Source organism: Penicillium antarcticum (assembly GCF_028974205.1).
Source record: "Penicillium antarcticum strain IBT 31339 chromosome Unknown utg000007l_segment0_segment0, whole genome shotgun sequence".
Lineage (NCBI taxonomy): Eukaryota > Fungi > Ascomycota > Eurotiomycetes > Eurotiales > Aspergillaceae > Penicillium > Penicillium antarcticum.
Window position 1 is genome coordinate 437,908 of NW_026695305.1, and position 19,741 is coordinate 457,648.

The 19,741-nt window shown below is 48.0% G+C and overlaps 4 protein-coding genes across 4 annotated transcripts; 1 reads left to right on the top strand and 3 right to left on the bottom strand.

The window, feature by feature from the left end:
* On the bottom strand, positions 1–3,640 carry N7508_007391 (ATP-dependent helicase dcl2; the record flags this gene model as incomplete). Its single annotated transcript, XM_058465455.1, has 3 exons — positions 1–2,425; positions 2,487–3,497; positions 3,549–3,640. 3 exons carry the CDS (start codon positions 3,638–3,640, stop codon positions 1–3), a joined length of 3,528 nt encoding a protein of 1,175 aa, XP_058317857.1.
* Positions 3,641–5,642: 2,002 nt separating this feature from the next.
* N7508_007392 (uncharacterized protein) lies at positions 5,643–7,403 on the bottom strand (the record flags this gene model as incomplete). The annotated part of the gene is made up of 5 exons (XM_058465456.1): positions 5,643–6,122; positions 6,179–6,322; positions 6,381–6,752; positions 6,803–7,284; positions 7,370–7,403. 5 exons carry the CDS (start codon positions 7,401–7,403, stop codon positions 5,643–5,645), a joined length of 1,512 nt encoding a protein of 503 aa, XP_058317858.1.
* A 1,080-nt stretch (positions 7,404–8,483) lies between these two features.
* Positions 8,484–9,606, bottom strand: N7508_007393 (uncharacterized protein; the record flags this gene model as incomplete). Its single annotated transcript, XM_058465457.1, has 3 exons — positions 8,484–9,355; positions 9,381–9,527; positions 9,555–9,606. The coding sequence occupies 3 exons, from the start codon at positions 9,604–9,606 to the stop codon at positions 8,484–8,486; spliced, it is 1,071 nt and encodes a 356-aa protein (XP_058317859.1).
* A 9-nt stretch (positions 9,607–9,615) lies between these two features.
* N7508_007394 (DUF3638 and DUF3645 domain-containing protein) lies at positions 9,616–18,054 on the top strand (the record flags this gene model as incomplete). Its single annotated transcript, XM_058465458.1, has 2 exons — positions 9,616–16,669; positions 16,724–18,054. 2 exons carry the CDS (start codon positions 9,616–9,618, stop codon positions 18,052–18,054), a joined length of 8,385 nt encoding a protein of 2,794 aa, XP_058317860.1.
* Between the last annotated feature and the right edge of the window lie 1,687 nt (positions 18,055–19,741).

Here is a 19,741-nt window from a genome sequence, read left to right on the forward strand (position 1 = left end):
TTATGACAAATATGCTAATGCCGCATCGGCACCTCGCACAACCCCCTCGCTTTTTGTTAGACAATTGTCGATAGATGCGATCTTCGCACCCTCTAGCCAGACAGAGATATTGTAAAGCCCGTCAACATTTTGTGCCAATTGGAAATCTGGTCTCTGAGTACCAAGAATGCGGTCCAGAGCGTTCTTGGGGTGCTCGAGGTGTACCGCCTGCCCCACAAAACGCTCAAGATAAGCTATCAGATTCATTCTTTCCAAGAACTTCTCGCATGCATCTATACAACCTCCGCTATCTATATAGATAGCTCCAAGAGTACTCTCAATAAGATCGGAATAGAACTTGGGTGGTGCCAACTGAGCGAGCGTGGCCCAAGGATATGAAACCTCCTTTTCTAAATTTCTTCTGATCTTATCGCCGAGTCTTCGATACCGCTCGCTGCATGAAGCCTGAATCCTGATTAATTCTGGAGCATCGTGACGCATGAACATCCACAAAGGAGTAGTTTTGGACAGGGTGCTCGGTTCGCAATCTTCTGGTATCGAACTTGGCTTGTAACAAAATGGCTCGGTCAAGGTGAGCTCCATGCAGAGAAATGCTAAGAAGTCGGCGTTGACTAAAGCAGCTCGAAGCTCCGTCATTCGACCTTCAGCAAGCTTGGGATGCTGATTGTACAGATTCTTCGAAACAAGAAAGTCAAGAATCGCATCTCCCAGAAATTCGAGCCGCTGATAAGACCCAGTTGTGTTGTCTCTTTGCCATGATGGGTGTGTGAGTGCTTCCCAAATCAGGGCCCGGTCCTGGAATTTGAAGGCAAGCAGTAGGTCGACTTTCTCTTCTAAGTGGACCAAAAACGTGTGGTCTTTGTCTCGCGTACGTTGTAGTTTGGTTGAGATGTTAGAAAGTTCCGGGAGAAATATGCCAAGAAGCTGCTGGGAGAGCGGTATTCCACCACATTCATAGGCTGCTGCTGTGAGCGCTTCGACCACATCCGCGAAAACCTTTCTAGGAAGTGTCCTATTCTGCAATTGATCCACAACCGGTGAGAAGACTGGGTGTTTTCGTGTGATGAAATCAGCACAGATAAACCTTTCTAGATGAGCATTGGCCGCTGCGCACGTCAACCTCTCATTCGAGATGAGCAGGTCCTTGAACTTTGACAGATAGCCTTCATGCCACAAAGGATATTTGGAAAAGGCATGTAAGGCGACCACAAACTTGAGGATGGAATCACCCAAAAATTCCAAGCGCTGGTAATTGCTTGGCCATTGAGAAGAAGGCGCTGTGATTGCTTCTTGGAGATAGCTTGAGTCGATCACAGGTAGATCTTTAAACATCTTGGTTTGTATTTCATTTGCCATGAGATGTCGATGCAGAAGTTGTATGATTGGCGGAATCGCGAGGCTGGCTTGACCCAGTTCCCAGGGCAGGGAGTCAAGGATGCATTCCGCGGCCGCTACGCGGGTTGTTTTGGAGGATTCGGCTTCGTTCAAGGTTCTGGAAGATAACGGAGCTCGCTGAAGGAGGTTCTTTCTCTTTCTAAATTTGCGGCACTCAACAAACAGCTCCTTGGGATCTAGCCCTTGAATCCATCTCACAAAAATGTGTGGGACAAAATAAAGGCTAGGGCTGCGGATAAAGCCGGAGGGGGCAAGAATCGGAACTTTAGTTTGGCCCCCACCAATGGTGATAGACCCTTGATTGACACTGAGCCAGTTTTTCAAATCTTGCAAAGGAAGATCCGGGGTGAAAAAAGGCAAAAACTCTGGATACTGTTCCTGTGCAAGACTTGCGCGCGTCGATTGGAAGAGTAGCGTCGTGACCTCCCGCAGAAGGTATCTGGAGGACGGTGAAATAGCAGTCTCGGTATTGAGAGGCTGCAAGGTAACGGTGAATGGGGTTTGTTTATCCCAGTAAAGATCTAGGTCGCTATTCACAGGTAGCTTGACAGGCGTAAAGAGCGCCATTGCAAGTTCTGGCCGGTCCTCCCCGTTTGTGGCGAAGTTGATGCGGCACTTGTACAGTTTTCTCTCTGTCCAAAGCCCCGGAATGCCTTTCCAGAAGTTAATCAGATTTTCTCCATCGGGAAGCTCCGCGAGAATATCATTTTCTTGAATCTCACTGGTCCATGGGTCGTCCGAAAACAAAGGAAGAAGATGATCATCTATGAGTTTGTGACCATGCAAGGCACGCACGGCCTGGAAGGCGGCATCCTCTCGGGCTGACTGCTTGGTTCCCCACCAATGGTGGCCATTCACAATCCGTAAAGAACGGTCGATGCCGCTCGGCAGATAAACTGTTGATCGTGTCCGTCCCTCACTGTTCTTCTTGTACGAGAACGTGGGATGGGTTTCGCTAGGCGGTTCACCTCGCAGGGTTGCGCAGAAATGATACAGATGGGATATGGCGTTTTCGCTGGTCAACAGGGCACTGCAGAAGGTTGACATGGGTCAGCTAGCTTATAGGCAATCTTGAGACAGGAGAAGCAAACCCCGTGTCCAATCGCAGTTGGAGAAAGACCTCGTCTAATTGTTTGTCGTTTATCTCTGGCACCTGATAGCTTCGCTGGTGGTCCAGACATATATCTTGCATTTGCCTTTCAAGGTCGCCATATTGCTTTGAAGACGCGGTAATGAACTCATCATCTGCTGCTTTCATCACAACAAATTCCGAAACGCCCTGTCGTGCTCGACCTCGGCGCTGGATAAAAGATGTGATATTGTCTGGAGGGTCAAAAGAAATGACAAGGTGGCACGCTGGGAGATCAATACCTTCTTCTAGCACGCTGGTAGCAATGATCAGATTTTTCAAGCCACTCCGGAAATTCAGCACCACGTCCTCATTCATTTCAACAGATGAAGCGTCTTGTTTGGCCCAAGATTCAGATCGGACAGAGCTGCTGACACAGGGCGCGCATCGGAACGTATTTCGAGTCCATGGGTGAGCACCAAGTAGCGCGGATAGAAGATGAGCGGTTACCCTTTCTCGAACGAAAACGATACCCGAAAAGTCCGAGTGATTCTTTTCTTTCAGAAATGATAGGAGTTGTGACACTTTATTCGAAATGCTGCTAGGCAACTGTAGGCTGATAACGGGCCCGTCCACAATACTGTTCAGTACGGTTCTCAAAGCCGTAAATCTGTGATTATATGACCGAACAGACGAAACAGTTTTGTGTTTAGTAATGTGCTGGACGAACTGTTGAAGGGTTTTTGTCAAGAAGTGTTGTAAAGCCCATGCTCCTAAGTGATGCCAAATAGCCCGCGCTTTCGAGGGGACCTTGAAAAGTTCGCTAGGGATATAGACTTCGCTTTTGCTGTGTTCACGCAACTCCATGACCACCTTTTCCAGTGTGTCCAGAAAAGCTGGAGAGCTTACCATGCCATCGCAAATTTGGTTGTAGGAAATTCTAGTGAGATTCCGGTGAGGGACATACTCCGTCAGTTCTTCACGCTGTAGTGATGGCGCTCGACAGGCTGCGTCCAGGTTTTGTTCAAGCTTCCTTGAAATTTGTTAGTTGCATTTCTGTTCAGCATGGCACGGCTTCACACACGGAATTTTAGCCACATCAACTGAGGCTGTGAGGCCGAGGATACTGGGAAGGGTCGAGTTTTCTAGCTTGGCCACATGATAGAAATCGCGCATGATGCGGTTTCCTGGATGTGATTTCATACAATGATGGGCTTGTATATCGTCAGCTTGATAAAGGCAAGGATCCGGTCTTCTCAGTTCGCACCCTCATCAAACACTATCAAAGCAAGTTGGTGCAGTGATATAAAGCCGTGAGTGAGTGCATCGGCGAGCACGGCATGGGTAGAAAACACGACTTTCATTCCCCGAAGAGCCGTGTCCCAAATACGTTGATTGCGCCAACAGTCAACTTCATCATCTCCTGTCAGCATTCTCATGCTGACTGCGGGCATAAATCGTGACAGATATTCTAACTGTTGGCTGCACAAGACCTTGGTCGGTACCAAGAACCACACCATCTAAAGATAACAATGTCTAGTAGTGCTTCGTGGTCAGCGACGGGGAATTTGTCTACCTGATGTTCCTGGCAGCGTTCCAGTTCCGCCATAATTCGCATGCTAGCTCTACTGAAACATCAATGCTAGGTCATCTGATATCCAATCACGCAATACGCACATATAAGTTTTTCCGCTTCCCGTTGGCAACTATTGATTCGCTTTCAGTCTTGGGCATACCGCGGACCTATTGAAGCTTGAATCTTACCACAGCTATTATGTTGTTCTTCATGCTCATGTCAAACATTTCAAGTTGGTAGGCGCGGGGCTTCACGTTGCTCATCTTGGCGGTCAATGTGGTAAGAAAATTGGACAAAATCAAGGAAGCTTGATATCATACACAACCGAGAGATACGATTTCAACTTGACGCATATGCTTGAAGTTTATCTCTTTCTTATACTTAGATGGGCATCATCCTACCTGCGTGAAGAAGTGCATATGATGTATCAAACAAGGGTGACCATTGCGGAATCTCTCGCGCCAATCACACCGTGCGACGTGTACGTGAAACAATATGCAGAATCGTGAGTCAGTTCAAATGCACGGTCCTCCGCAGTAAGTATTCCTAGACCCTATCTGGCAGGTTTAATTTTTGTTTTACTTATCCAGAATGTTTGCCATTCATTCCATACGTCATCATTCGTATTTCCACGGGCGCCATTTTTGCTTCTTCATCTCGTCATTAGCATCGGCGAAACTTCCAAAAAGTGCATTGAAAACTTAGTATATTCCAAGAACCATTGAGCTCAAAAATCAAACTTTCGCTTTACTGCGTGGGAGCAGACGAACCTGAGCCCTATGGAAATAGGGAGACAGTCCACCTAGTGATAGAAAGTTCGGGCATTCTGATTGGTTTCAGTTGGGCTTTTGTGGGACTGTCTCGATTCTAGAGCTAATCATTGTCATATACTCGAGAATCTTATTCAGCTGATGATACTGTGCTCAACTAAGTATACCGCTAGTCACCCTTTAGGACAAAATGGGTCAGCGCGCACCCGACCCATCCTATTTGTGGGGAAATGACATAGTTCATTCAATCAGTCAATGAACTGGCTGGTGATTTGATTACCTCAGTACTAACTAGGAATATCATGCGACGCTAAATTCTGCTTTAGAGCTCCAACGTGATATTAAACATGCCACATACCGTGTGAACTTAGCAAAGTGCGCAGGAGTTCACCGGAATGTAAGATTTGATCCTAGGCCCTGTGAACGCTCGCCAGGGGTTCTTCACTTGGCCAGAAGCGCCCTCCTCAGAGCTATATACTCGAAGTAAAAAGCCCCTAGTCTTTTCTTGAGAGCACTGATGCTTTAGAGTGAGTACACAGGCCACGTAGGTGCATTGAGTCTTTTATATGGTCACTCAATCATGTAGAGTCAGAACCATATTTTCTCGCGGAGATTTACTCTCATTGCTTGTTTTCTGTGTGTGTTGTATTCCCTACCTTCAATAGAATAGACAAGTTGTAGTCATAAAGCGTCGTGTCTAGACATGGTCCTGCGTAGTTGAAGTTTGATAAAAATCTTAAAAGATTAATCATTTCTGATAAGTGGTAACACAGGCCATTTGCAATGAGGTGGAATCGTTTAATGGCTAGCTCATCTTGCTCATCTTGCACTCCTAAGACGATGTAACACTTTTTCCACCATCTTCCGTCAATCTTTTTCGGATCTTGATGACTAAATATCCAGCACCTAGTCTACTCAAGCCTGGAGAGCTAGGTGTTTCTGCCGCAGAGCACAATGCCGCGGCAGGGGAGAACAGCAAGGCCTCACCCACCCGAAGATTGACAATTCGGTAGAACAATGAGAACTTACCTGATATTTCGGGCGCTGCTAAGTCTTCTTCAGTGGCGGCCGTTGTTTCCCTATTGGGTTGTGTCCCCAAAGCTGCCGCCGCCACGTGCCCTTGTAATGCATGTAACCATGCTGGCGAGGAGAATCTGTGGACAATGGTGACCGAGCATAGACTGAGGAGATCGCTTGAAATTGTTGGCTCTTGGGTGGAAATAAGGATGCGGGCCCCAAGGTGGCGTTGCAACCTGACAGTTGAAAGAAGGGTGTCTGTAAAGTTGCGCGCTTCGACTGAATCTTTCATATACTACACAGAGCGCGTCAACGGCTATCGGCATGAGATTCTATTTGAGAGTGACGAACCTTGTGGGCCTCGTCGAGTGCAACTACTCGGCCAATTTTCGTGTCCTGTTCCATGAATATTTCAAAGCAAATATTGAACAGGGAACACGCCGTATCAGGAGAAATACACGGACAGGAAAGATCAATGATCGTCAATTGTGATGGCTGGCGAAGTTAAATTAGTTTTTCGTTGCGATACTAGGGCTGACTGTCAGAGTCTGACCTTTGGTGCCCAGCTCGAGCCTGTGCGTTGACATTTTCCCTTTTTTTTGTTTAGCCCACTCGGTGGCTTTGCTTGCTGGGAAGGCATAAAGCTCTCAAGCGTCTCTAGGCGCTGTTTCAATGGCTCAAGTTGACCAGGGAGAAGATCAGAATCAAGAACCCGCCTTTTGAATTCTTGGTAATCGAATTGGGATGCGTGCTCTTGCTGCAGAAGGCGCATCTCTCGTAGAATACGCTGGACGGTATGCATGTACAAAGGTACTGGCCCTTTATCTTGGCCCACAGCCATAAGATCGAGCATGCGCTTGGTATTCAAGTTGGCTTGATCTATCTGTAAAGGCTCCACCTTGATATTGAACCTTGCGTAGGTCCTCTAAGATATATGTTAGAGGCAGTAACATTTCGAGAGTAAATTTATATTACCTGGATAGTTCTAATGTTTGTTGGAGCACACAGAACTCTGACATTGATCTGAGAATGAGACGCGAGGAATGCAGCCTCACAAGGAGAGCCGCCATTATCGCAAATGAAAGTGTCATAGTGAAAAACGACAGCTGTCAAGGGATTTGAAAGTCTACCAGCCTCGGAGGGAATCAAACAGCCCTCCAGTATGCAGGATAGCGTATGGCTTTTACCCGAGCCCTGAGAGCCGCAGATGAAGGTGCTTGATGGCGATGAAACATTGAAAAATAGTCGCGGGTCTTTTTCAAAAAGCTGTTGGCGAAAACTTGGAAAGCCAGGTGCTTCTAGCTTCTTCAATCCTCCCAATAGGCCAAACTGGGATGGGGTGTGATCGGATTGATTGAGAACTGGGCCCGTGAAGATGGGAGCTAGCACGATGTCGTCGTCGCGGTCATCAGAATCATCAATCTTCAAGAGACTCAGGTGATATGCTAGATTCGGATCTAAATCCGTGATCAGCCTCGTGGTCACCTGTAGAAAAAACGCAATCTTTTTTGAGAAAGATCATCGAGGTAGATAGTAACGAACCACTCTGATGTTCTCTGTTTTTGGAGCTCGACATTTTCAAAATCTTTATTCTGGAATTTCGGTCTGGTCTTAGATACTGGATATCTCTTATTTATGGCCTAGACCTAATGTCCCTATTCGGTGTACCGCCATATCCTGAGATAACAGCGGTGTAAAAAACTTTTCGATGTGCGCTTTTGCTCCGGATTACAAGAGCTATTAGCTCTAACGATGTATTACTGGGGCCATTGCTTGGTATCTATGCAGAGAGACGATAGGACAGATAACTTGGTAGATAGATAGGAGACCTAGGATTGAATCGCGTCGCTAAACGACTTTCGATAGCGTAAGTCAGTAAGGAAGATATCCACTTTACTGACTTTGACTTTTTCTGCATGAGCGGCCTCCTGCATTGGTGGCCTCCCACATTGGTGGCCTCCCGCATTGGCGGCCTCCCGCATTGGCGGCCTCCCGCATTGGCGGCCTCCCGCATTGGCGGCCTCCCGCATTGGCGGCCTCCCGCATTGGCAGCTCTGGAAAATTAGCCTGCAGTTCGTATTTTACCAGTCGAGCCTGCTGCAGGATACAAAAAGCTTGTTGTGAGCCGATCTTACAGCTAGTCTGGTCTTGATCATGCGGAACGCACGTCTTTTTTGTGAGCTCCCGCATCCGTGCTCCTGTGATATCCGGCTTGTAACATTTGTACGGCTAAAAATGCCCACGAAAGTTGAACGAGGGCAGAATTAATGTTTCGTTTAAGTTACTGAAAGACAAAGAAATCGTGACCAACTCCGTACTCCCAACAGCACCACCTCAATCCAAATTGGATCTGAAAGCAATAGCAGTCAAGAAGGGGTCCATAGGAAAGGGGGCGGAAGCAGTGAACGAAAGCTTTTCGAAGCTGGCCATAAATATTGAATATCTACCTAGCGCCTTCACTATGAGTATCGTCTCATCCGAACCGTTTATATATAGATAGATAGAATTTGATGTCCACTCTTGAGCAACTGGGTTTTATCTTGATTTCTTGTTTTACCGTTGGAATAACTTGTTTAACGAAGTAAGGGAGCACGTGTATTGCTGTACTAAATATCTCATTGAAATCACATCCTCAAGTGGTCTAGCTGCCATGCTCTCATGTCTCCATTAAATCAGGCGGTAATACACCAGTGATATCCCCTCCCTGCTCTCGTAACTCAAGCTCTTTGCCAACATTCTCCCGAACAATCTCAAACTTCTCCATACTCCTTGCAAATGCCACCAACCTCCTCAAACGGGCCGCAAACTCTGCCAAGGCTTTTTGATTTTCCTCCTCCCATGCTTGAATAGCATCTTTTGTATCAATGATCTTGATCGATGTGAAGACTCCGGATTCATGATGTGCTAGCATGAAGTTTGGGATCTGAGCAACCCACAACCTGGGCATCTCTTCTGACGCTGTATCAGCATCTATCTTTGTCCTTGATCGAGATTTTAAATCGAACACTGTAGATTGAGGGATGCGCCGTCCCCTTTTCTCAATACGAAGAGACTTTGTCTGCTCTGTCGATTTAGTTGGGTATGCAGCCGAGTCTGCAGTATTGGCCATCGACTCGAGCAACTCTTCATCCATCGTATCCCTAGGAATAGACCTAGTATCCGAGTACGACTGAGAATTTGAAGAAAGCCCGGAAGGCGGCGCCTTCGGTCTGTCCCCATGACCTGGAACACGCTCTGGCAAAAAGCCGTCTCCTTCAAATCTAATCAAAGCCTTCATACCCGCAAACTCGTACTCTAATATGCGCTGGTATGACTCCGAACCCCGCATGTCGTATGCCCAGGCTGTATATGCCTCCGGAAACGAGTGTCCATACCCATAAACACCTGGGATAGTCTCGAAGGGCGACTTCTCACGTCGCAGAAAGAATACTGTGTCCCCGACAGCCTCGACGAGGATCCTGAATGTTTTGTCTGAGCCTCGAGCGAAGAGGAGCAGATTACCCATTAAACTGCCACAAGCAACGATGTCTGTTTTCTGCAGCTGGATTTGAACGGCTCATTGGCTCCAGTGGATAGGTTGGGTGGCGGGAGGCATTTTGGTTGCGGTAATATGTACCGGAGCCTTCGCGAAATTTTGTGGGTTTATCTGGCTTTTTGAATTGGGGCGGCTTGACTTGGCAGATGAGCCGGCTTGGTTCCCCTCAGTTCGGGAAATTTTGAGTCGTACAAGCAGCGCAGTTCAAGGCCAGTGGACGCAGATTAGAAGCAAAAATACCCATACCATCAACATGGCACTGCTACGTGATTTGAAGTTCCGTCAAGATATTCAATGTGCGCTTCCTTGCCTTGACCGCTACCTCGAGAGCATAGAAAATCGAAGCAACAAACGCCTGTGCAGAGAATATTCCCAGCCGCAACCCAAGTTGATCAAATACCAACGAACAGAGCTTCCACATTACCTCGATTCGCACGATTCTGATTACCAAGCGTATAACCTTGCTGCTTTTGAGGATTGGGTTGCTTCGGATCTCAATGCGTGGCTGGAGGTTCATCAGAGCGAGGAGGCAACCTGTGGTCAACTTGGTGCTTTGATGATTCGATATTTCGAGAAAGCGTCTTCGTTGTATGCAGACAACCCTGAAGCCACATCACTCATGCTCCTTACCCTCTTAGAGCTGTGGATTGCCTGCGACAAATCCGCCATTCACCGACATGAGACCTTGAGAGACTATGACGCATGCATACCAGTTGACTGCTTTCAATCACTTTTGCTGCCATTTCGATCGCACATGGAGAGGTTGGCGTGTGCTGAAAAGTACCTGAGTCGACGTCAGGCGCACCTTCGCTACCATGGCCCGAAGATTTTCCAGGAATTCGGGACTTCCACTTGTTTCGCTGTTCGATACTTCGAGCAGTCTCACACACATCAGCAATTGCTTGCAGCCATCGAAGAAAATGCCACTCAGGAGAGGACGACGAAAAAGGCCGAGCTTCGGAAAAAGCAGCAACAATACCGGGCATTGATGGCATTATCATCCGAGACGCCATGTGAGTATGTCGACATCACTGTGGATAGGAGACTGGGGCTTAGGGATCGAGCCCACAGCAGTGATTGCCCTCGAGAACGTTATCAGAGGCAGGCCGAGTCAATCGAAATCAATGTACATGAGTGGCCTCTGCCGACCAATCGTACAAGGGCCAAAGCCACTGTTTTCGAACTTCGAGTACCCGAGCCCTTTGGAAGCTGGCGTGATACCACGTTGTTTTTCCTGCATCGATGTTTAAATATGAAGTACGCGGTGGAGGAAGGACCCAGAGCAGAGCATCGTCCACACACATATCAAGGGCTCTCTTCGTTCTTTACCAACCACGGGCGTGACCAGCGGATCAGTCTTCTTTCTCAGGATAAGCCTCACGGGAGAACTCATCGACGCGACAGGCTAATTCTCAATGTGACGGAAAATGATGTCTGCCTCAACAATGGACTTTACTTTCAATACTTTGACAATGTTCTCGGATGTTTTGTGAGCGGCTTTGACTGGACTCATCAAACAGAGACATTCTGCACCTATCAGCTCCCGGCACACAGTTCAACACTGCAGCAATTCCTCTTTCGACCTGCCTTGAATCCACATGGACCGTCACCAAATACTGTCATTGCGACACAGTGCGATGCCCCTGCTGGCATGTCACTGGAAGAATACAAGGCCCTTGCAACCATGCCCCTGGGACTGGAGATCCAATGGCAAAATATTCTGCTGGAACTGTCAATGCCATCGGTGGACATGAAAAAAATCGAAACCATGATCTTTGTGCTCCAGATAATCAATCAAGCGGGCCCACCTAAAGCAGACGCGACGTTGAGACAAGGACACGCCATTTTGTGCGACGACCTATTCACAGTCGAGCTACTATCGCGGATTGGAGAGACAATGGAGAGGATCCAGCAAAATTGGGAGACCATACATGGGCTCAATAGCCTTATTCGGCTAGTTTTAAGGATTTTGTCTTTGTCTCCTTCTGAGAAAGTCCGTGCGATTTGCCTTGAGTCTCTAAATGAGCTTCGCCGGTCTGCTTTCCACTGGGTTAATCTTGTCAGAATGAGAGCCAGTGAGACTACCGATGATACACAAAAGATCAATTTAGTTGCAAAGAGCGTTCATATCGCTTTAGTCTGCGCAGAGACATTCAATGCAGAAACCATTGCGCCTATGTTCGCCGCCTCGGCGGATGTTTCGATCTTTCTGCAGTGCTGTTCAGTCATTTGGAACGGGAGGAACTCTGTGACAATAGAACCAGGCTCATTGCTTCAGATGCTGTATCATCGGTGGCAAGTTCTGAGTTATCGCAGCCATATGATTCTTGCAGACCGTATCGTTGAATGCAAGAACCCAGGACTAGATCTGGCCATCGATGCAGCCTGGGCTGCCTATGATAAGACCTCAAAGTGGTCCAGAGTGTCTAACGACGTGACATATTGGTTGTTTACTCGGATTGCCGGCCAGTCCGGGTCTAGCGAAGACATGTTGGTGCACTACAACCTCTTGACTGGAGAGCTCCTTGTGGATGGCCTCCCGCTTGCACGTTTGCCTTCTGAGTATGAGTCTCATCCAACATATCGCAGCTTATTCGGAAAATCTCAATTGGAAGTTATGCCCAGCAACACACTGGGGATGCGATTTTCGTGTCAAAAGCAGTATTCGGGCTACACATTACACCTCGGAAAAGAGACCGTGCCAGAGTCCACTGATTCTGATATGATAGTCAAAGCGGTGAAGGATGACGAGCAAGTCTGGCAACTGGTTCCGTCTAGAATTTTTGCTGGCTTTTTTCCAGATGAGTTTGTGGAAGGTTATGCGCACTGGTACTCGGTCTCAAGAGACCTGGTGGAATTCCGACCCATGGGAGCGCCATGGCTGTCATCCAGTCAAAACTGGCAGCTCCAGAGAAGCTCTTGTCAAACTTCCTGGAGCCTCAAGAGGAACGGAACAACTTTGGTCAGCACCATGTGCCGAACGGCCCAGTTACTATCCAATGTTTTCCGGCCAATTGAAAAGGCTTTGAAGGTGCATTGTATTTTCCACGAGGCCTCTTCCAGTCTACATGTTGAGCTGCCGCGCCTTCGATTGGAATTTATCCTCAAGTCAGAGACTTCTGCAATCCAATCTCGACAATATCCCGGCATGTCAGTCGATAGCAACCAAGCCCTTGACTCATTGGTTGGGCTACGCAACACTCTCCTGCTTACGAACCGTGACTCTGGCGATCAAGTGGTCCTCATACCTGAAGGAGCTTTATCTTGGGCCAGAGATGGCAATCACGTTCGGATCGAGATCGGTTGGCAACCTGCGACCACCATCCATGCGTATCCCATTGATCGCCAGCTCGGACGACTTTTGGACAATAGCAGCCTACAGAGCAAGCTATATCTCACGTACTTGCATGCTGTTACGTCTTTCTGCCTGCCAGATCCACTCACCAAGAAGACCGGTACCGAGCAGGCTCTGTCTATTCTTCGGTCCGCGTCCCTGAGGTCTTTTGATCGCTTGCAAACAGAACACATTGAACTCCTCAAGAGCATCGCATCTCTTACTCCTGCCAGAAAATTTTATCCTGAAGATGAGCGAGTGATGCAGAGCATCTACTGGCGGCAAGGCCTAGGCTGCCTCTCTCAGCACCATGGCTTTCGCGAGGAAGTCACAAATATACTGGATCAAAACCGTCGCATGAGCATTTTTCAACTTCGGACAGAGCTGAACCACCCGTCACTTCCACATGTGGAGCCAGCGCTGTTTCTGCGGGAGCGAATCCGCACATCTTCATTCCGCGCCGAAGGATTCGGCGCCGACGATCACACGCAGGAGTACGACAGTATGTACGACAGCCTCGACAAGAATCGGATATCTTGCGCAGCGTCTCGAAGCTTTGCCGTTTGCAAGATGCTTTACGAAGGGATCCCTTCTGTCCGCAAGCTTCAACCCGAACAGTTGACCTCGCATCTTTGGCAATTCCTCTCTTTACCCATCGGGGTTCATGGCCCTGATACTTCATTGGACACGAAAAGGCTGAGGTACGATGCTGAGTGGATACTGGAATCGAGAGAATTTCTTGTCAGTAATTGGTGCAGTATACACCACCTCGCGCGCTCACAATCCCGCCGCCTCGGTGACTTCCAGCTCATGATCTGGCTTGCAGCTCTTGCTTTCTCCAAAGAAGCTAACATGATTGCCCTTGAGACAATTGTTTCACTTTTTCTGGTTCCAGAGCTGGCTTCAATCCATCTGCCAACCAGTGCGTTGTTTTTGCCAACAGAGGGAACTGAGATGATTAATAATGCAATTCGCCGTGAAATCGAGTCGGAACAGCGTAAAGTCACTCCAGAGTCAAGACTTGCGCCCGAAGCAAATGAGACAATTTCAAATCTCATGTCGCGCAGGGATAGACTCCGGAACAAAAATCGAGGATCGATGATGGAAAATTTGTTGCTCCACTTCCAACGCGAGTGGCCCACCCGATCACCCTCTTCGCTATTAAATCCACGAGTGAATGACTACTTTGATGCACAAGAGATGATTGTTAAAGTATCGAAATTGTTCAGTATCTGGTTCGACAATCGAGATCTGAAGAGATACATCACGGACATTGCGAATGTCATTTGCCATCAACCGATCGAAGAGGTCGAGATTCAACCCTACCAGCTACCACAGCCACCTGAAGGTGTACCGAAGAAACGTGGTTTTGTGCTCTTTAATGATCTACTTGGCCCGCAGCCAATCATCGACATGGAAGAGCCGCAATTAAGGAACCTTTTCACTACATCATCGACAGCACAACCTCCAGCTCCCACATTATTGGCTTTGCTACACTATTTGGGCATACAAGCTAAGTCCATATACGAGAAAAACTATGTCGAACAGTTAAAAAACAGCGTTACTTCGTTGAACGATGGCAGACAAGCAAAGCACATCAATTTGGCCCAAGGAGATCTGGAAACATCTATCTTGAACTATCTTGCATCGTGTCAAGCATATGTCGGTAGGGTGCATCGAGCTCTTGTGTCTGAGCTCTGCCCTCGTGAGAAGAGCACCTGGTCAGGGATGATGCATCCTTTCAAGGCAAAGGTGATCGAACTAGCCCTGGAACTGCAGCAGTACCCAAGGCTGTCACCAGTCCTTTTTTTGGAGCAACTGTCGCGCCATCGATGGGGTCCTCTAGGCCTAGAGTGGAAAAAATGTTTCATTGCTTACGGGTGCTCGATCACTAAATTGCAGCGAGCGAAACGACTTGCTGGCCTTCTCAATCACCCGGATGAACTCCTGAAAGAACTCGAAAATTCAGGACATACGAACTGGCAGCCAATCCACTTTCCAGAGACCCTTCTGCTAGAGATAGAGAACGGAATCCTGATAAGAGGCATTCAGGAGGAAATTGCAGCGACAATGAGGCACTTCGTCTCTGGAAAGAATGCCGTCATGCAATTGAATATGGGTGAAGGGAAATCTTCAGTTATCGTTCCTATGGTGGTAGCGGATCTTGCGAATGGAGTTTGTCTAACCCGCGTGCTTGTGGCCAAGCCACAATCACGACAGATGTTTCAAATGCTGGTCGCGAAGTTGGGTGGTCTCTTGGGTCGGCGTGTATATCACATGCCCATTACACGCTCTCTGAAACTTGGAAAAGCCGAAGCGGAGGAGATTGAACGCATGTGCTTAGAGTGCATGTCGCAGGGCGGTGTCTTGCTCGTCCAACCCGAACATATACTATCGTTGAAACTGATGAGCCTTGAGTGTTTTATTGCTGGTAAATGCGCCGTGGGCCGTTCTCTACTTCGCACATTGCAATTCTTCCAACACAACTCCCGGGACATTGTGGACGAAAGCGATGAAAACTTTAGCGTCAAATTTGAATTGATCTATACCATGGGATCTCAACGCCCCGTCGAGCTCAGCCCACAACGATGGATCGTGGTACAAGAACTGCTACAACTGGTTCGAGCTTATCCTGGTCGCGTTCACTCCGAATTCCCCGACTCCATTGATGTGAGCGAGCAGCCATGCGGCGGTTTTCCACGGATACGATTGCTCAAACAGGATGCTGAGAAAGCTTTGGTTCAATACGTCGGAAGGCACATATGTGAGAATGGTATTGGCTCTCTGTCAATCTCGAGGCAGACTCAGCCCATTCGAGATGCCGTCTACACCTACATTATGAAACCTGAACCTACGGTGAAGGAAACCGCAGCAGTGGAGTGCGACGATTCCGCAGGATTTTGGGGGGAAAGCACACGGGCATCTCTCCTGTTGATACGCGGTCTGCTGGCGGGGGGAATTCTAGCCTTCTGCTTGGGTCAAAAACGATGGCGCGTCAATTATGGGCCTGATAGGAGCCGTAAGCCGCCGACAAGACTTTGTGTGCCATATCGAGCCAAGGATAGCCCTTCACTTCGTTCGGAATTCAGCCATCCCGATGTCGTGATTCTGTTGACATGTCTGAATTACTATTATGCCGGACTTGGTGATGACGATATATTTCTTGCTTTCAATCATCTGGTCGGGTCTGACCAAGCCAGTGCAGAGTATCAAGAGTGGACGAAAGACGCTTCTAAACTTTCACCCGCCTACCAGCAACTGGTGGGAGTGAATCTGGATGACCGGTCTCATTGTACCGATCATGTGTTCCCCGCTCTACGGTTCTGCAAAGCTACTGTAGACTACTTTTTGACACACGTCGTATTTCCGAAAGAAATGAAGGAATTTCCTGACAAGTTGTCTGCGTCGGGCTGGGATATTGGGGAGATCAAAACACATCCTACAGTAGGGTTTAGTGGGACGAATGATTCACGAGAAACCCTACCGCTGAGCGTCTCACAACTTGACCTGCCGGAGCAAAACCACACGAATGCGTTGGTCCTGGAATATTTGTTGCGGCCAGAAAATTCCGTGGCTTGCATTCCGCAGCAAGTCCAGCCATGCAAGTTAGACGCCGAGATCATATTGGAACTGGTATTGGGTCTGAATCCACCGGCTCAGGTAATTCTTGATGTGGGCGCACAGATTCTGGAGCTCAGTAATCATGGCCTGGCAGCGCACTGGCTACAAATGCTCCCAAAAGAAGGACCAGTCCAAGCGGTGGTATTTGTAAACGACAAAGACGACATCTGCGTCCTGGATCGAACTGGGCGGGTTGAACTATTGCAAATTTCACCATTTGCAAGACAAATGGAAGCATGCTTTGTTTTCCTGGACGAAGCACATACCAGAGGAATCGATTTGAAGCTCCCGTCTAATTATCGTGCGGCGGTCACGCTGGGTCCGGGTATTACGAAGGACAAATTGGTTCAAGGTACGAAATGAGGAATTTTCATATCAGGCAAAGGCAGGACTGACTGTGCCCCAGCGTGCATGAGGATGAGGAAATTGGGCAACGGACAGTCTGTCGTCTTTTGCGTTCCAGAGGAGGTCAAGTTCAACATCCTGACCTTGAGTGGCAAGGACAAGAGTTCTCGGATCACAGTCTCAGACGTGCTTCTCTGGGCCATTTCCGAGACCTGGATTGACAGCTGCTACAGTATACCCCTTTGGGCGGTCCAGGGTATTCGATTCGAGCGCCAACGGGAACTGTGGCAAGCTAACCGCCAAAATGATTGCCTTGATCTGACGCCGAGACAAGCCCAGGAATTCCTCGAGCCCGAATGCCAAACTCTTGAACAGCGATACCGACCTGGTCACCAAGCGCGGCCATCATTTCACTGTCCTTCGGTTACTAGCTCGAACCTGAATTTAATTTGGAAGCGCTGCCGCAAGTTTGAAGGTCTCGACACTTCGTCCTCGCTTCAAGAGGAACAGGAGCGCGAGCTCGCACCAGAAGTTGAAAGCGAACGCCAGATCCAGAGGCCTCCAAGTGCTACACCCGAAACACACCATATCCATCCACACATATCTTCATTTGTCACCACAGGCATTCTTGTGAGGTCTTCCGAGGCCTATGAGCCAGCATACCTCACGCTGCGCAATACCTCCGCCGCGTGCTTTCTGGACGTATCTCAATTCCCATCCAGTCTACTGGCTTCCAAGGACTTTGTTGAGACCATCAAGACTCCCGCGGGCTCACACTTTGTTGCTGATGCTTTCCAACGTCCTGTCAGATGGGTCCTGACAAGTCGAAACCGTGCTGTCGATGATGGAACACCTCAGTTGCGCATGATGATCATTAGCCCTTACGAGGCCAATGGTTTGATGTCCAAGATACGAGAATCACGTGTCGTGACTCTTCATTTGTATGCCCCACGCCAAAGCCGAGGATTCCCTTCGTTGGATAGACTTACGCTATACACGGTCCCCGACGATGTTGTCCAAAACGAAATACCTGATATATTCCGTATGTTGCTCAACCTGTTTTCCGGGCAGCTGTATCTTGAATCATATTCCGAGTACAAAGACCTTTGTGAATTTTTGGGAGTGGCATCGATGAAAACGCCTCCCGGTATTGTTGTCGCAGCGGATGGGTTCATCAAGCGAGGTTTCCCGGGGATGAAGACCGACTTCAGTCAGAGCCCTCTCAAATTCCTTGAGATTCTGATGTCACAGATTAGGAAAGATTGCCAGCGAATTGGACGGACGCACATTGGTAAAATTATCAGTGGTCAGTTGCTTTTCCCGCTCGACTTTGAAGAATCAGCAACAGCATCCATAGAAGCCGGTCTTCAAATGACTAGTCTCGGTCCATAAGCAGGCCCTTTCTACAACCAAGGCCTGGAATTCTAGCACCTTTTTATTTTGAAATATCTTTTTGCTCAATCCAACGGATTGAAGAAACACGTGGTGTGACAGAACCGTTGAAAACCCCGAATTGAACACAAAAAGGTCACCCATCTCTGGGATACTTCTTCTAGAAGGCTTAAATAATTGCGACACCCAGCTTGGGTGTTGATCTCAATCAATTCCGGTTGTTGCTTTTTCCTGGATAACTTTGCATATTTGGCAGCGGGCCTTTTTGCATATTTTGATATAGCTTCATCGTAGTGGATTCTATTCGCATCTTCATGTTTTTGATCCTTGTTTTAGCTATCCCACAACTTGTTAGATTTCAGACATGGCCCTTAGCACATCTTATCACGCTATCGCGTTGATTGTAACTGTGAGAAGACTAGTTTTGTCTCTTCTCGACCTGCTTCGAGGTTCCAAGATGGAGAACAATATCATGGGAGCATACTCCGAAAGATTTCTGATACAGCCCTTGGAGACATTCGATGAGCTGCTCTCTTCTCTGAAAAAAATTATGATGTATGACGAGCCCAAGGTTTGATTCCAATCGGTTCTATACGTTGGAATTTGGCAAAGTTCGCGAATACAGCTCGAGATTCCGTGCTAAGCAAATATTTCGGATCTGTACCGTCGTCAAACATATAACGTTCGCGGTCCGAAAAGATCTTAAGTTGCACTTTGTTGTTTCATCACTCGACCTCGAAATATTTTTATCCTCATCTGCTATGACACGGCATGTTGTCCGGGTGTTCGGGACCATGTGGTTCCTGGGATCATGTTAGACCCAAAGAACCAAGGTACGCATCAGCTTGACTGAGACAACATTGGTTTGAGACTGCTTTTCATGCGAGTCTGTTTTTCGACAAATAACAGTTACTCCGAAAATTCCAATCGTCTCCTGTCGTACCTTGCGGGGCTGAGTACAGTGCATAGTTAACGTAGCCGTACGGCCTTTTCATATGGAAACTCAGAGTCATGCCGGCTCAAATATCGCAATCTTGATGGTTGACCCGCATTGCGGCTTGCAGTAAAACAACGATCGCCCATCGCACGCGCGCCATAGAGCAGCCTCGCGGATCGCGTCACTGCACTCTTGGATGAACCCGATACCTTGGCTTGGGGCCTGCTTCGCTCAACTAGATTAAACGCGAAACCCGCCCACGTTGCGATAAATTCGATAAAGCTGATTTATTGGGAATAATCACGTAACCTCACAGGTCTAAGGTAGGTAAGATTTTCCTGAACGTGACCGTCGGACATGACGAGCATGTAAAGTGCGGGAGCTTTGAAGACTCACCGCATCATGACACAATTGGATGGATTTTTCTCCTTTTGAGTAGGTGGAGAAAGTTACTGAACAGCTCTCCCAAATATAATTCTCGTACAATCACATTAATGTGCTAAAGATGGAGCATAGACACGTCTTAATCGGCCAAGACGGAAGGGTTGTCCGACGCAAGGCGTGGAGCCTCGTATGCGCTTCCAGAATGCTAATGCGCGAAAGACAGAGAGGTCGCCGATGCCTGCATATCTCGGATGATCGCTGAAGACGCATGTGGAATCTTTAAACTTTCTCCCGCACTCCTCTTCTATTAGTGTCAGAGTGTACCGAGAGCAAGAATGGTGGCTATGAAACTGGTTGAATAGTAAC